Source organism: Emericellopsis cladophorae, assembly GCF_022114955.1.
Source record: "Emericellopsis cladophorae strain MUM 19.33 chromosome Unknown NODE_5_length_938552_cov_118_678949, whole genome shotgun sequence".
Lineage (NCBI taxonomy): Eukaryota > Fungi > Ascomycota > Sordariomycetes > Hypocreales > Bionectriaceae > Emericellopsis > Emericellopsis cladophorae.
This window is the reverse complement of record NW_026250930.1, coordinates 738185-752994: the sequence shown is the minus strand read 5'-3', so window position 1 is coordinate 752994 and position 14810 is coordinate 738185. Positions and strand designations below refer to the sequence as shown.

The 14810-nt window shown below is 55.6% G+C and overlaps 6 protein-coding genes across 6 annotated transcripts; 2 read left to right on the top strand and 4 right to left on the bottom strand.

Annotated features, from left to right (window-relative positions):
* Positions 1-239: 239 nt before the first annotated feature.
* On the bottom strand, positions 240-1178 carry J7T54_004804 (uncharacterized protein; the record flags this gene model as incomplete). Its single annotated transcript, XM_051503497.1, has 3 exons — positions 240-731; positions 785-958; positions 1011-1178. 3 exons carry the CDS (start codon positions 1176-1178, stop codon positions 240-242), a joined length of 834 nt encoding a protein of 277 aa, XP_051365114.1.
* Positions 1179-2968: 1790 nt separating this feature from the next.
* J7T54_004803 (Sphingosine N-acyltransferase-like protein) lies at positions 2969-4600 on the top strand (the record flags this gene model as incomplete). Its single annotated transcript, XM_051503495.1, has 4 exons — positions 2969-3194; positions 3285-3598; positions 3648-3935; positions 3995-4600. The coding sequence occupies 4 exons, from the start codon at positions 2969-2971 to the stop codon at positions 4598-4600; spliced, it is 1434 nt and encodes a 477-aa protein (XP_051365113.1).
* Positions 4601-4985: 385 nt separating this feature from the next.
* J7T54_004802 (putative acyl-CoA synthetase-like protein) lies at positions 4986-6872 on the bottom strand (the record flags this gene model as incomplete). Its single annotated transcript, XM_051503494.1, has 1 exon — positions 4986-6872. The coding sequence occupies one exon, from the start codon at positions 6870-6872 to the stop codon at positions 4986-4988; it is 1887 nt and encodes a 628-aa protein (XP_051365112.1).
* Positions 6873-7514: 642 nt separating this feature from the next.
* Positions 7515-8699, bottom strand: J7T54_004801 (Initiation-specific alpha-1; the record flags this gene model as incomplete). The annotated part of the gene is made up of 2 exons (XM_051503493.1): positions 7515-7570; positions 7619-8699. 2 exons carry the CDS (start codon positions 8697-8699, stop codon positions 7515-7517), a joined length of 1137 nt encoding a protein of 378 aa, XP_051365111.1.
* A 1018-nt stretch (positions 8700-9717) lies between these two features.
* On the bottom strand, positions 9718-10977 carry J7T54_004800 (uncharacterized protein; the record flags this gene model as incomplete). Its single annotated transcript, XM_051503492.1, has 1 exon — positions 9718-10977. One exon carries the CDS (start codon positions 10975-10977, stop codon positions 9718-9720), a length of 1260 nt encoding a protein of 419 aa, XP_051365110.1.
* Positions 10978-12822: 1845 nt separating this feature from the next.
* On the top strand, positions 12823-14505 carry J7T54_004799 (uncharacterized protein; the record flags this gene model as incomplete). Its single annotated transcript, XM_051503491.1, has 1 exon — positions 12823-14505. The coding sequence occupies one exon, from the start codon at positions 12823-12825 to the stop codon at positions 14503-14505; it is 1683 nt and encodes a 560-aa protein (XP_051365109.1).
* Positions 14506-14810: the final 305 nt, after the last annotated feature.

The window sequence follows — 14810 nt, the reverse complement described above, 5'->3', positions numbered from 1 at the left end:
CTATGGTAAAGCGGTGGATGAATCTTCTCATGCCTATTCGGTTATCTTGTTTGAAGTGTATTGGTAGCCAATCTGCAGATAGCCCGTTATTTCCTTTTTCACTACTGGACTTGTAATGCAACGTACGCACCCAGACCCGCACGCACTTCTAGAGTACAAAACGCCGCAAACACCTGTGAATATCCACCAGATACAAACACCACTCCTTGCCAATAAATTATCTGTGCGGACACCACAGCTTAGTTGTTATTCTGGCTGTTGAGGATGCGCAGGATCATGAGGAAGAGGTTGATGATATCGAGGTACAGGCTAATGGAAGCCGCGATCTCCTCCTCCACATGGTGATGGCGCATGACCAGCTGCGTGTCGACCAGAATGTAGGCACTGAATACCAGAGCGCCAACGCCACCATAGACCAGCTCCACCGTGGAGCTGTAGGTGAAAAAGATGGACATGAAACCGAACAGCATGAGGCCCCAGAGCGCACCGAACAAGTATGGCATCCAGCTGGTGAAATCATATTTGGTCTGGCAGGCGAAAGCAGTGAGGAAGATGAAGATGCCTGCGGTCAGGAAGACGGCGTTGAGAACGATGGACGACTTGTAGAAGGACACGATGACGGAAATGGCATAGGCCTCGGTGAGCGTGAAGAGCGAGAGGAAGAGCAAGTTGGTCGGGTAAGACTTGCGCTTCCAGTAGGTAAGGCCCATGAATATCAGGGAGCCAAAGAGCTGTATGCGGTTAGCCGAGGAAATTGTACGGAAGGGGGAAAGGAAAAGCGTACAGATGCGTAAACAACACCAGGGTGGCTTTGAATCCACGTCTTGTAGCCATCACTCCAGAAGGTGAGACCGCTGACGGCCGCGGTTGCGATGAGCTGGGCCGAGAGAATGGTGTAGACCTTGCGAATGAACTGGTTGCGAATGTCGAGGGTGGCCTCTGCTACGGAGCCGCCAAACTACAGCGCGTCAGCATGTGTCGAGTGTCATCAATCCAGGGAGCATGCAAACCTTGAAGTCATCGGGAATGTTGTCCTCGCTGCTTCGCGGGGCGCCGAACAGGCCCTGCTGCTCGTCGCGGGATGACGATTCAGCTGCGTACGCGGGTGGCGCACTGGTGTAGTCGTCGTTGATGGGCTCTTCTTGCGGCGCAGGCTGGTACTTGGCCTTGGACGCCATCGTGGAGTAGTTTGTTGGCTGCGAAATGTTGGCGGTGATACGGGTGTCTTGATAGAATGCGCGATCGTGGTGATGGTTGATGTAAGTTCCGAGGAGTTGAAGTGACCTGGTCTAATGAGCTGCTGGCGGCGGCGACGATGACACAGGGTGGTCCAGGCCAGCCGATGACAGTCCTCAAGGTCATGTGGCGGTGCAAGTATTACCAGGTACGTTACGTACTGGCAGGGGAACACTGTGTTTTTAGCAGTAAGAACACTGTTTTGACCGCCACGAATTAGGGTGGCAGGACAGTGCGAACTAGTGTGGCGCGACACTTGTTCTGACTTTGGATTCGTCTTGAAGACTGCGTGTCTTTGTATGTTGTGTGACGTGAGTACTGAACTCCTACCGCTGCAAGTCATCTCGAAGGTGTCTGGGATCGATCAGGTCTGTGCTACGGTGATGTAGAGCCGCGGGGCCCCCATGTCGCTGCACCAACATGAACCTAATCGGTCACTGGTCATCCGCGATTGAGTCGAAGGGAACTACTTACATATAACACTGGCTTGTTCTGGATTGTGGAGCTTAGTATCTGGCATCAACAAACATTATCGAGGAACGTGCATAATGAATCTGCCAACAGCCGAGCGCCTCTTACAGAGCAGGTCGATCGCGGAGTATCTATGGACAGTCGGTGGAGAGGATCCAAAGGTCCATGAGATTCAGATGAGCATAGAATCTAGGCATCGTGGGCAATAGCGCTACGCGAAAGAGCATGTTCATAACTGCCTTCACAATGTGGTTGTCCAATGATGGTATTCATGATGACCCGGCCCAGTCCACAACGGCACCTGAGTGGGAGGCCGGCGGGGATGACCCGTGAGTGGGAACATCTTCATTAGGTGCTATCCGACGCTAACACCGATAGGCCCAAGAATAAAAACAGGAAAATGATATTTATGGCTTGGGACACTTGCGTAGAGGTCCAAAGAGCGTCTCTTTTATGTACTCCGTAAACGTGTCTAACCAATCCGGGCCTCTCAAGATGGGCAAGCCAGCCGTGAAGATGGGGAGACATCGATTATCAGATCATGTCTTAAAACAACGTTGTAGCCCCCCTTTACAGCCAGCTCTCATTGGCCTCGCTGTTCCGAAAGCCTTCTCACCGCCAAAAAGCCTTAATTGTGCTTGGCTGGCGCTTTGCTGTTGAGCCCCACTGACAGCGGCTCCCCTGCCACCGGGGTCGAGCTTTGTGTGGGACCCGTCACGCACTGCAACCTTTTCCGATAACCCAGATTTGAAGTCTACGTGGATAATGCCAACACTTGCGGACAGAAACGACGATTTCATCCCTCTGGTAAGCTGTGCCACGGTGCTCTGCAGCTTTCCCCAAATCCACGCGATCGATTGAGCCTTCGGAAGAGACCTAGAACGTGTTGATACTCTTTGTCCAGTCTGGAACACTTGCAGCTGAAGACACCCCCTCCACAGGCCGCCGCCCCACGATCTGAGCCCCGTGCAGGCAGTGGCAGAATTTCCAACGCTTGGCTTGCTGCCTCCCCTATTCGACGTCCAGCCTTCGTATCCCTACCCGTTTACCTCAACTCCTCGACGATCGACCGTTGCAGCAACGGAGCGAGCTGAGCGCTTCCTCTTGACTACCCTCTCCTCCCCCTCCGCTGGTCTCAGATTCATTCATTCCCTACTCGGGACTAAGCTGAGACCTGGTTTCAACCAGTCCGACCGAATCAACTCACGTACACAATCGTCCCGACAGTCGCTTCCAAACGTGCCATTGACCACCGGACACCATGCGTGACGAACTACATGCCTCGTCGCCGGTCGACGAGCAGACTGGTGCTTCGCTCGGTCTCCCCAAGCGCCCACAGCCGAAACAGAGTTCCGGTGGCTCCAGCATGAACGGACCGCTGTACATGCAGACCTCGGGGAGCAACGTTGTACTCGTCAGGAAGTTGAAGCGCAAGGAGGAGAGCTTCTGGCGAGCAGCAGCACGCTGGTTTGTTGAGAACCAAGTCGGTATGTTCCAGTCGACACATGGCGGCGCAGTGCGCCACTCGCACGCTTCCTATTACTGAGGGACCCCTACTGACTGGGCACCCTATCTAGGTCTTTCGTTCAACCTCATCGCCCTCCTTTTCCTCGCGCATGGGTTCATTCCCAAAGCGCGATCCGTCACGCACAAATTCTTTCACCTCTCCTACTTGAACGACACGACAGGACGATATGGCGTGGGGATTGACGATGTCTACTTGATAGCGTTCTGCGTTGTGGCTTTCACAGGCCTGCGGGCGTGGACTATGGAGTATGTGCTTGCTCCCATCGCCAAGATGGGGGGCGTCACGAAGCGCAAGGACTTGACTCGCTTCAGCGAGCAGGCCTGGTTGCTGGTCTACTACTGCTTCTTGTGGCCACTGGGCATGGTAAGGTCTCCCGCAACGTCGCGATAAGCATGGGGCTGACGATTCTTAGTACATTTACTGCAACTCGCCGCACTATCTGAATCTACGCGAACTGTGGACAGCCTGGCCCAACCGCGAGATGGACGGTCTGATGAAGGGATACATCCTAGTGCAATGGGCGTTCTGGATCCAGCAAATCCTGGTCATTCACGTGGAGGAAAAGCGCAAGGATCACTACCAGATGCTGAGCCACCACTTTGTGACGTGCGCTCTCATCTCTTCATGTTACAGCTATCACCACACCCGCGTGGGCAACCTGATTCTGGTCATCATGGATGTTGTGGATTTGTTCCTGCCGGTAAGCTTGCCATGATGTGTGCAGTTAGACCTGTTCCATCGGAATGCTGACCTTTACAGCTTGCCAAGTGCCTGAAGTACGCGGGCTACACCACTATTTGCGACTACCTCTTTGGACTTTTCATGATTTCGTGGCTACTCGCGCGCCATGTGACGTATTGCGCTGTCTGCTGGTCGATTTACGCGCACACGCCGGAGATCATGCCCACGGGCTGCTTCAAGGGCAGCAACAACAACCTCGTTGGGCCTGTCGACCCGCCACCGGGCTACGGGTATCTTTTGGAGCCATTCTACAACTCGAGCGGCCACGTGTGCTACAATGAGACGGTGAAATGGGCCTTCCTCACGCCGCTCATCATTCTCCAGTTTATCACCATCTTCTGGTTCACCCTGATCATCCGCGTGGCCGTCAAGGTCCTCCGCGGTGCAGGTGCCGAGGACACCCGCAGTGACGACGAGGCGGTGGCCGAAGAGAGTGAGGACGAGTACGTCTACGAGGAAGCCGAGGCGCTCAAGCAGGACGTCGGCGTCGAATCGCTGGACCTCAAGGGCTGGGAACGCAGACACGGCAAGTTCCAGTCGAGCAGCTCGGGGGTGAGTCTGCCGGGGCACAGCGACCGGAAAGAGCTTCTGGGCCGCATCGGGTGCGACAAGCAGGTGGATTAGAGAAGGGGTCTTGTCTGCCTAGGCTGTGCAGAAGAGCGCTCAGGTTATATTCACCCTGAGACTGGCGTTTTGCGGCGTTTCGAAATTGTTGAAAGCGCTGAGCGCCAACGAGACACGGCTCTCCATTTCATTCATGGCCATGGTTTTTTTCATTCTTTTTTTTTCACAGGATCCATAGAAATGCGAGCGCCCACACTGCATTTGGGGACCATGTTACTTGAAATTGTTTCTGAAGAGAGAAGACTCATATCGATAGCGAAAAAAGCGACGAATTACCATTGTGGACCGCAGTATTCCAAGTTGAGCACTGTTGTGAGGAAGCAAGAATTGTATATACGAGAGAGAAACCAAAACGCCTGGCCTTGCTAATGATACACGTGAGGATCTACTTGCTTGATTTCATGAGCTCCCCAGCCAACTCCCTCAGCTTGAACTTCTGAATCTTCCCACTCGCCGTCTTGGGGTACGCATCGACCCAAAAGACCCATTTCGGGACCAGATGCCCGCTCAGGCGGTCCTTGACCCAGTCCCTCACGCTCTTGTCCGTCACCGTCCTGCCCGTCGAGCCATCGCTGCAGATGATAAAGGCCGCGACGGCCTCGCCGAGCTTCTCGTCCGGGACCCCGACAACGGAGACCTCCTGGACGCCGGGCATGGTGAAGAGGGCATTCTCAATCTCGAGGGGGTGAATGTTCTCGCCGGCGCGGATGATGAGGTCCTTGATACGGCCGGTGATGGTCACGTAGCCATCTGGCGACATCTCGGCCTCGTCACCAGAGTAGATCCATATCTCGCCCGTCTCGGGATCGGGGACCCGCACCTCGGCCGTCTTGTCCGGGTCGTTAAAGTACCCCTTCATTGTGAGGTAGCCGGCGGCAGCCAGCTCCCCCTTCTCGCCAATGGGCAAGATGGTGTCCCTGTCGGTGGGCGAGACGATCTTGACGCCGGTGTGCGGCATGACGGTGCCGACAGACGTCGTCCGGTACGTAAAGGGGTCCGACGGCTTGGTCATGCAGCTGACGGGGCTGGTCTCTGTCATGCCGTAGCAGATGACGAGGTCCTGCAGGCCGAGCTTGCTCTGGACCTTTTCCATGACGGCGCTGGGGACGGAACTACCGGCCGCGATGCCCTTGCGCAGGTTCTTGGGCGCGGAAGGGATGATACCCTTGTCGAGTGACTCGAGCACCGCGAGGAGCATGGTGCTCACACCATATAGGCCGGTGGCGTCGTGCTCGTAGCTCATTTTGACCGTGGCCACGGGGTCAAAGGCCGGCGAGGGGAACAGAATGGCCGCGCCTGTCGTGGCGGTGGCCATGTAGCCGAGCACACAGCCGAAGCAGTGGAACAAGGGGGGCGGCACGACGATGAGATCTGAGGGCTCGAGACCCATCCTGTGGGCGATGAAGCGGCCATTGTTCAGGATGGATGTGTGGCTGAGCATGGCCGCCTTGGGCATCGAGGTTGTCCCCGAGGTGAACTGGATGTTGATCGTGTCACTGGGCGACAGAGGTGTCGATGGCGTGACGGGACCCGATGACCCGGATAGGAGGGTCCCATAGGGTGTTAATGCAGGGTACCTCTCCAGGGGAAATGACACGTCCTGGTGAGATGCCCGATTATCGAGCACCACCACCTTTCGTAGGGACGGGACCGCCTCGCTCTGGATGGTGGATGAAGCGATGTCTCCCGCGACGTCCTTGATGAGGGACTCGTTACTTCTGCCCTTGCCAGGTCGATAGGCCAGATCCGTCACGGCGCCCATGATGAGGACCTCGGCCTCCAAGTGCTTCAAGGCAGCGGACACCTGGACACTGGTAAAGGTCGGGTTCAGTGGAACCAGGACCGCACCCAACTTGAACAATGCATATGTCAGGGCGGCAAAGGGGGCGCCGTTGCCGAGTGATACGGCCACGCGGTCCCCCTTGGACACGCCGAGGTCTGCGAGTGACGAGGCGAGGCGGTTGGAGAGCATATCCAGGTCATAGTAGGTCAAGCGCGTCTCTGGCGCCGATATGCCGGAGGACGAGGAGGGGATGGGCGAGCGCGCAATGACAGCAGGGCGGTCGCCATGCGCGGAGACGGTCCGAGCAAAGTGCTCGGGGATGGTGCCCCGGAAGAGCTCTGGCGTCGTCGGCCCGCGACGATAGCTGAGGTTGGTGTTGTCTGCCGAGTACCACCGGTGAGATGAAGGAGGGTACACGGCTACTGAGCTGGCCAGCGAAGCCAGGGAGACCCGTTGAGGGAGGCATCTTCCGCTGCGTGAGAGCAGCATTCTGGCAGGATGCAGTCAGTAAGAGGGAGAAGGGAAGAGGATGCGTAATGACCAGCAAGCAAGCGAGCGAGCGAGCGAGGCAAGGCTGAAGAATTGGAGCGGAGAGGCGATCGGATCCGAGGTTGTCACCAACCGTCGAAGTTGGTTATTACGTGACCCAACCCAACCCCCAACGGGAGACGTGAGCCAAGACCGACGCACATGCCGGCTCCCCGCACAGAGCCTGCCTGGGCTTCCCCACGATTTGGCTACTCCGGCACTCGGCAAGCTCCGCACAGCATCACCGTCAAGAAGCGCGTGCGTGTGTCTTTCGTGGTACAATTATTGGATCCTCTCGTGTCGCTCCAGGCGCCTCTATCCCTTGCGTGCGTGGCTGGGAAACCTGTCCACTCAGCCTGCTGAGATTGTCCCCTTTGACAGCACGCACCGTCTATACGCTATGAGTGAAATTACATTCCCAAAAGCAGCCAAACTCCAGTATATACAGCGCCGCACGCTCGACCCAATGTAAAAGACAGCGCAGGGCTGTCGGGTATTGATATGTACAGTCGGCGGATGACAGGAAAGGACTGAGCTGAGCTGGGCTTCATGTCATTCCGGTCGTCGGGAATGTAGACAGGGGGTTTGATCGGGCGTGGCGCGCTACATCACCACTTGCTGCTCGCCAATATGGCGCTCGCTCTCGGGTTTCCACGTGCCTGTCCCGGTCAGTTATCTGGGGAGGCGGATGCCATTGTTGGACCAACCTTCAAAGTTGTGCAGCACAAATGCCATGGGATCATCGGGCTCCTTGGCACCCATTTGTCCCACGCCCGGCGAGAAGCTCGTGATGGGCAGGACCACAACGTCACCCACCCGCTTGCTCGTCTCCATCCCGGTAAAGTCTTTCCAGTCAATCTTCTTGGTGCTGTCGCGCATGTCAAAGTACCGCTCGTCGTTAAAGTAGTCGAAGATGGTGTCCGTCCAGATCGCGGGGCCGGTGAAGTCGACAATGTTCTTGTCCAGGAAGCTCGCGAGCTTGCCCGAGCGCTTCATCTCCAGTGTCTGGTTCGTGATGCGCGTGATGATGTCGCGGAGCACGGGGTGCCCTGGCTTCGCTTGAATGGTCCACTGGCAGAACTGGATCCGGCGGCTGTACCATTCCGCCCAGTCGGGGCGATCAGGGTCCGCCTCGATGCCAATGACAAGGCCGACCGTTTCGCGCGGGATCTGGGGCGGCAGCCATTCCACTGCACTCCTGATGGCGAACGTGTCGATGTCTGAGTAGATGCCGCCTCGGGCGTGCAGAATCAAGTACCGAAAAAAGTCCGCCTTGAGCACCGGGCGTGGCAGCGCCTGGTACGCCTCCAGGACCTCTGGCACAGCCGCGTAGAACAGTCGCAGCATGTTGACCGCCACCTCGTCGGTGATGACCTCGTGCACGAAACCGGGGTGTTGGTCTGACCACGAGGCCTCCTGCTCGCCAAAGGCGAACTCGGCCTGCGCAGGGCCGTATTTCCACGTCTGCCAGATGTAGGCGGGGAACTTTGTGTCCACATCGTACGGGTAAGCGTAGGCGAGCTTGTCGTATGTGCTCATGCGCGACATGTCTTTTCTCGGTTTCTGGACAGGCGCCGGCTTGGGCTTCTCGGGGGGAATCTCGGCGGCCGCAGCAGGGGGGTCAGCAGGGGGGTCAGCAGCGTTGCCGCCATTATTCGACGAGGAGGTCTTTTCGGTGTTGGTATTCGATGGCGCGACGCCCGAGCTCGAATCGTGCGATCGGGTGATGAGGAAAAAGACAATGAGGATGAAGACCGCCGCCACGAGGGCGCGGCGAGAGTTGAGCATTGCGCGTGTCGTGAGGGCGCGACGTGTAGGGAGGGTTCGGTGTAGAAGGGGGTCGGTCACCCGCTGGCCAAGTTGCGTGGCGAGAATTCCTATCGGCCGTGGACGTGCGAGAAGGGGAGAAGGTGCGTAAAATGAGCGACTGAATGTTGTGGCGGCATTGGGCCAGATGACGAGATATCAAAGTCTCCCTGGAGAATCCGAGATGATCGTGTTGCTAGCTATGGGCAGTCGATAAGACCAATCTTTGTCGAACCCGCTTTTTCCGTCTGTTGGAGACTGACTATACGTGGATAGTGACACGAGGGAGGGAGGGACGCATGCGTCAAAGGCACAGGCCGCTGCGCACGCCTTGTGGGGTGGGGGCTTCGTGCTCCGGACTGCCAAGACGGCGCGCGGACTGACGGCGGGTGGGAGATGAGTGGAGGTGATTATGATTTGTGCTGGATTGGCCATGTCGTTCCTTAACAGTTGAGGCTGGTCAAGAAACACGCAGGCAGAGGAGTTTCCACCGGCGGCCTCCAGTCGTGATTGACTCCAGTGACGCGGACTCAGGCTGGAGCGTGTCAGATCTGGCCCACTTGTGACGGCGTAGTGAGTGCCGGTTACAGACTTTTACCTACCTGTACATAGAGGTTGGATGGGAAATGCATATATGACAGCTGGTCTGCACTGGTCTGGGACTGACGAGCACGTGTGCGGAGATACGAGGTGGCGTTTCATCACGAAGCACACGCGGATGGAGCATCACACCCCGAGGCGCCCTTTAACTCTTCAGCTGGGCCTTGGGGGCTTGCAAGCTTGCAAAGCATTGGCCTCAGTTCGTGTCAATCAGAATTGCCAATGAGATTCGCAGATGTCGCGCTAGACGATTCGTCTTGGACCCCTTTTCGCAATCTTAGCATCAAGTCATGCCGGCGCCGAACGCAACAAAGCGGCAAGCCAAGCCAAGCCCACCACCGGCCAGCACGCATATCTCCATGTCCTCTCAACCAAGTCGACATATCGCCTACCGGCAATGTTAGCATGAAATTGTCAACCATTCTTCGAAAGTGCGGCAGACCTCTTTTCGCTTAGCAAAGTCATCGTACAACTTCTTCCCGATCTCGCGCCTGTCCACTTCCACGCACGTTGGCTGGTACACATCCCGCAATGCCTGAATCTCACCATCCACTCGCACCCATGGTTTGGGCACCGGCCAGTCCGAAAAATGAATATACTTCGCCGCGTCCAGAACCGCGATTGGATCACATGCTTCATCGCTGCCCAGGTAATCCTGATGGTTCTCGCTGCGAAATTCAGCTGTGAGCATAGCATAGTTTCTGTGTGGAAGGACCATGGCCGAGTTCTCGTAGAGCTTGTTCATGATCTCCATGTCATATTCCCTCTCTCCCGCGAGGTGTATTTGTTCGTGGATCCTGTCAAACTCGTACGTCGAGGGCTCAGTGAGCATCACGTGGGAAGCGAGTGTGCGCTCTGGCGGATCCGCAGACAACAACCAGTACGCCCGCGGCAGAGCCAGAGGTCCATGTGGCATAAAGAAGAGGTCATCTGGCGGCTGCAGGATAGTGCGATCCGAGTCCAGTGTCAGAACCCTGTCGTACTGCGTCTGGTTGAAGGCAAGCAGTTTCGTGAACGAGTCGGCCCACGTCTCGTCTTCGCTATCTCTGTGCTGGATCATGATGGGTTTCAGCGTCACTTTATACTCTTCCCTCGGCTTGATGAGGAGCTTGCCGTCCATGTCCTCTGCTGAGGGAGCAGAGGGAGAAAGAAGCATATGGGTCGGGTACAGCATGAGGCGTGCTGGTTTGGACTCCAGGCGAGCCAAAGACTCGAAGATGAGGAGGGAGTTGCAGAGGTACGCTGGATTCGTGACATAGTGAGCGTACGCGAACCGCGACCAGTCAAAGTCCTCGAGGACAGCAAACGACGCCTTGGTGTCTGGCCGAGGAGTTGGAGACTCTTCCGGCTTCAATGGCGGTTGAGGTGCCGCGTCTGATTCTGTCCCCTCGCTCCCTGGATTGTCCGGGTCTGGTGACGCTTCCTGGGGGGCATCCGGCGTTGAAATTGTTGTCTCCGCTGGGACCGGAGATCCAGGCGTCTCCAACGCTGGCTCTACATTCTCTTGTGGTGCTGAGCCCTCGGCAATCTCTTCTGGCCGATCAAAGATTGGGTCCTCCGGAACGAACTCAAATGCCGGCTGCACCACGCTTCTCAGCCTGAAAAGTGAGATACTTCTGGTAGTCTTGTCCCAAGCCGTTGATACGTCCACGGACATCATAGCCAGCGAATTGTGAAAAGCCCTCCGTCAAGACGAGTGCATACTTTTCCATAGTTTGTGTAACATCTTCATTGAGTTTGTCCATTGCGGTGACCAGTGATGACAAATGATCCTCTTGTTCCTTCTCTGCTTGTGCCAGCTCATGTTGAGCCAGATTCAACTCACTCTCCTTGACTAGACGCTTCAATCGAACTACCGTCGGATCCGCACAAGGACGCTTGCACGCACGCTCTTCTTCGGGTCCACCTGGGTGTTGTCGATCTTTGACAGCCATTGTTGACTGAGTACTGTCAAGACTACCTGTAGGTACTGGCGGAGCCTTTTTTTTTTTTTTTTTTTCTTTTTGTATCGCTGACAAGCGCATCCCTATGTACGTTGGAGTTGTCCTGGTTGTCTACAACTTCCAGAGACCTTTTTCGTTTGCAAAAGGAATTTCCTATGGCTTCTGAAACCTTTGTTTCGCACTGCGAGCCGTCGCTCTCGTCTGGACCTGTGTTTGGATTGTCACTCTCAGACTCGGACTCCCCCAAGACATTGGTAATCAGATGTTTAGCTGGCTGCTGCGTAGCAAGTCCAAAGTCAGCCATCCGATCTGATGGTTCGTGACTATAGTGTGCGACTTCCCTCGGATTCGAACTCAAAGTCGTCCAGTATCGCTTACAGATGAGCAATAGTGATCTTATTGTCTTCGCGGTTTTCATTCTTGACCAGCTGACACGAAATGGCCGTTCTCACCTTGGGAAGACTGGGCTCGAGTGGAGGCTCCGCAAGCTAACACAATCTCGACAAGAAGCCGAAATAGTACCTCAGTGGAATAAAGTGCTCGCGATTGATGTTGGCAAAGTCTGGAATGTCCCGACCAAGATCAAAGAAGTCGTCAAATGTTTCCAGATTCCACGTCTTGATCACAGTCATGAACTGCCTGGGAACCGCGCCGTCATTTTCTTCTAAACGTCTGCACATACCATACGGCATGCGTTCTAGACTAATGTAATTGATTCATTCCTGAGGGTGAACTGAACCAGGAGGCATCGTGCCGAAACTGCACCACACACGAGGTGTTGGATGATAGGCGAACTTCTGTAGAGTCGGGCGTCGATCGCCGACTCACGGCTCGATTGAACAAAAGTGTGGTTGAACGGTTACGTAGAGAGGAGATTTAGACCTTTCTTCTTTTCTTGGCGAGTGGGAATGAGAGATGAGAGTGAGCTGGTGATGAAAGTAGGTGGAAACCAGCTCTGCACCGATTTTCAGATGAAGTTTTAACTAACAGTCAAAGGGGGGGAGGTCTACGACCTTGGGCTGAGAACTACTCGCAGCAGTTGAGGAGTTACAGACAGAATGTCAGGATACTGGATTTTACACAAGTTCACGCGTTTGTTTATTCGATAAGGGGCTCGCTTTGTCACAGAACCTGGGTATACCACAAAGGTCACATCTCGTCCGAGACTCCAGAGCCCACCATGTGCGGAGATTTTATCGAGTGACAATTTATAACGAAAGTCTCGAGCTAGGAAACAAAGTTAATGAAATCAGATTACCGATTATCAGTCTATTTGCAAGCCCAAGTTGCTTCTCCTGAGTTCCGAGGCTACCTCGGGCCTCACCGACAGCGGTGGGCTAATCCCAGTCGGCCCATAATTTTCGGAATATAATGACTCGTCATTGGCCGAAGTGTTCCTGCAATCCCGGGTCACCGCCTGTCCAGGTTGTCCCTGCCCAAACCCGAGGCCCTGCAGCGATTGACCGAGCATCTACAAGAACTTGGATGAAATCACACCATTCCCAAGCTTGTCGTGTTCGGTCATCACCACCCTGATTCGGTTTCCCATCTCCAAACAAGACATGCACCGTACTTCTTCCCGAGACACATACTACGACCTTGGGTCCTTTGCTCGTCCAGTCACTACTCATCATCCACAGGCGCAAACATGGTTCAATCGCGGTCTCATCTGGTGCTACGGGTTCAACCACGAGGAAGGCGCACGATGCTTTGAGCGAGCTATAGCCCATGACCCTGGGTGTGCTATGGCATACTGGGGCCTCGCTTACTCTCTAGGACCCAACTACAACAAACCATGGAAGCTATTCGAGAAGAGGGAGAGGAATGACACGGTGGAGAGGACGCACGATGCCGTCGAGAAGGCGTCCGTGTGCGCCCACCCCGAGACGACAGCTGTCGAGCGCGCTCTTGTGGAAGCCCTGGCATTCCGATACCCGGGCGGTCAGGAGCCTACCAAGACAAACTGCTCCGTGTGGAATCGCGAGTATGCCGATGCCATGGGCCGGGTTTACGCAGAATTTCCCGAGGATCCAGATGTCGCCGCCCTCTACGCCGATGCCATGATGAACCTCACCCCTTGGCAACTATGGGACTTGCATAGCGGTGAGCCTGCATCGGGAGCGCGCACCCTCGAAGCGATGCGCGTTCTTGAGCATGCCATGGACACAGAAGCAGGCTTCAACCACGCAGGCGTATTACACCTCTACATCCACTTGGTGGAAATGTCCAAATCCCCCGAGATGGGAATGCCGGCGGCGAATCGATTGCGAGGCATGGTCCCAGACTCGGGGCATTTGAACCACATGCCGTCCCATCTGGACATTCTGACCGGCGACTACGCAACGGCAGTGGTGGCGAATACAGACGCCATCTGTGCTGATGAGATCTTCCTCGAGAGAGAGGGACCGATGAACTTTTATACCTTGTACCGATCGCATGACTACCACTTTCGGCTCTACGCTGCCATGTTCTCGGGGCAATCGCAGATTGCTTTCGACACGGTGACACGACTCGAGGCGACCATTTCAGACGACCTGTTGAGAATGGAGTCGCCTCCCATGGCAGACTGGCTCGAGTCTTTCCTCGCGATGCGTGTTCACGCTTACATACGTTTCGGACGGTGGCGGGACATTATGGACATGCGTCTACCATCTGATCGAGACCTATACTGTGTTACGACGGCATTAACTCTATACGCCAAGGGCATGGCATCGGCCGCCCTTGGCCATGTCGAGGAAGCAGAAAAGCAAAGAAAAGAGTTTCAGCGTGCCGTGCCCCGCGTGAAACCCTCGAGGACCTTGTTCAACAACAAGTGCGTCGACATTCTGACCGTGGCGGAGGCGCTCCTCGACGGCGAACTCGAATATCGTAGAGGTAACTTTGAGATTGCCTTTGCGCACTTGCGCGACTCCATCGACCGCTACGACGCGTTGCCGTTTGACGAGCCGTGGGGCTGGATGCAGCCGACGCGACACGCGTACGGGGCTCTGTTACTGGAACAAGGCCTCGTCGAGGATGCGCTGGCCGTCTATATTGCTGATCTCGGCGTAGACAATACGCTTCCGAGGACACACCAGCATCCCAACAATGTATGGGCGTTACATGGGTGGCGTGAATGTCTCGTGCGGTTAGGCCGTCTTGACGAGGCACAAGCTATGAAAGGAAAGCTCGACAGGGCGCTTGCTGTGGCCGATGTGCCCATCCGCTCGTCGTGTTTTTGCAGATTGACTGCGGCGAAGATGTAGGGACAGGACTGCTGGCCTGTGCTCGTTTGATTATGAGCCTACGGGGGAAAAGTTCAAATCGCACTCGACACCTAATCAATTTTCTCAATCTGACAAAGCTACTGAATGATCGCAATAGTGTCGGACCAAAGGGCGTTGCGTAGGATGTATGCCAGTGGCATACAGTGACGAGCCTTGGCGCCGTCCATCGACGATGAAAAGGGGCAATGGTAAACAACGGTCGCTGCGTCACGACAAGCTGCATGTCAACCGGGAGCTCACGAGCCAAACTAACTCTTTGAAGTCTTGTCATCTCGCAGACTTGA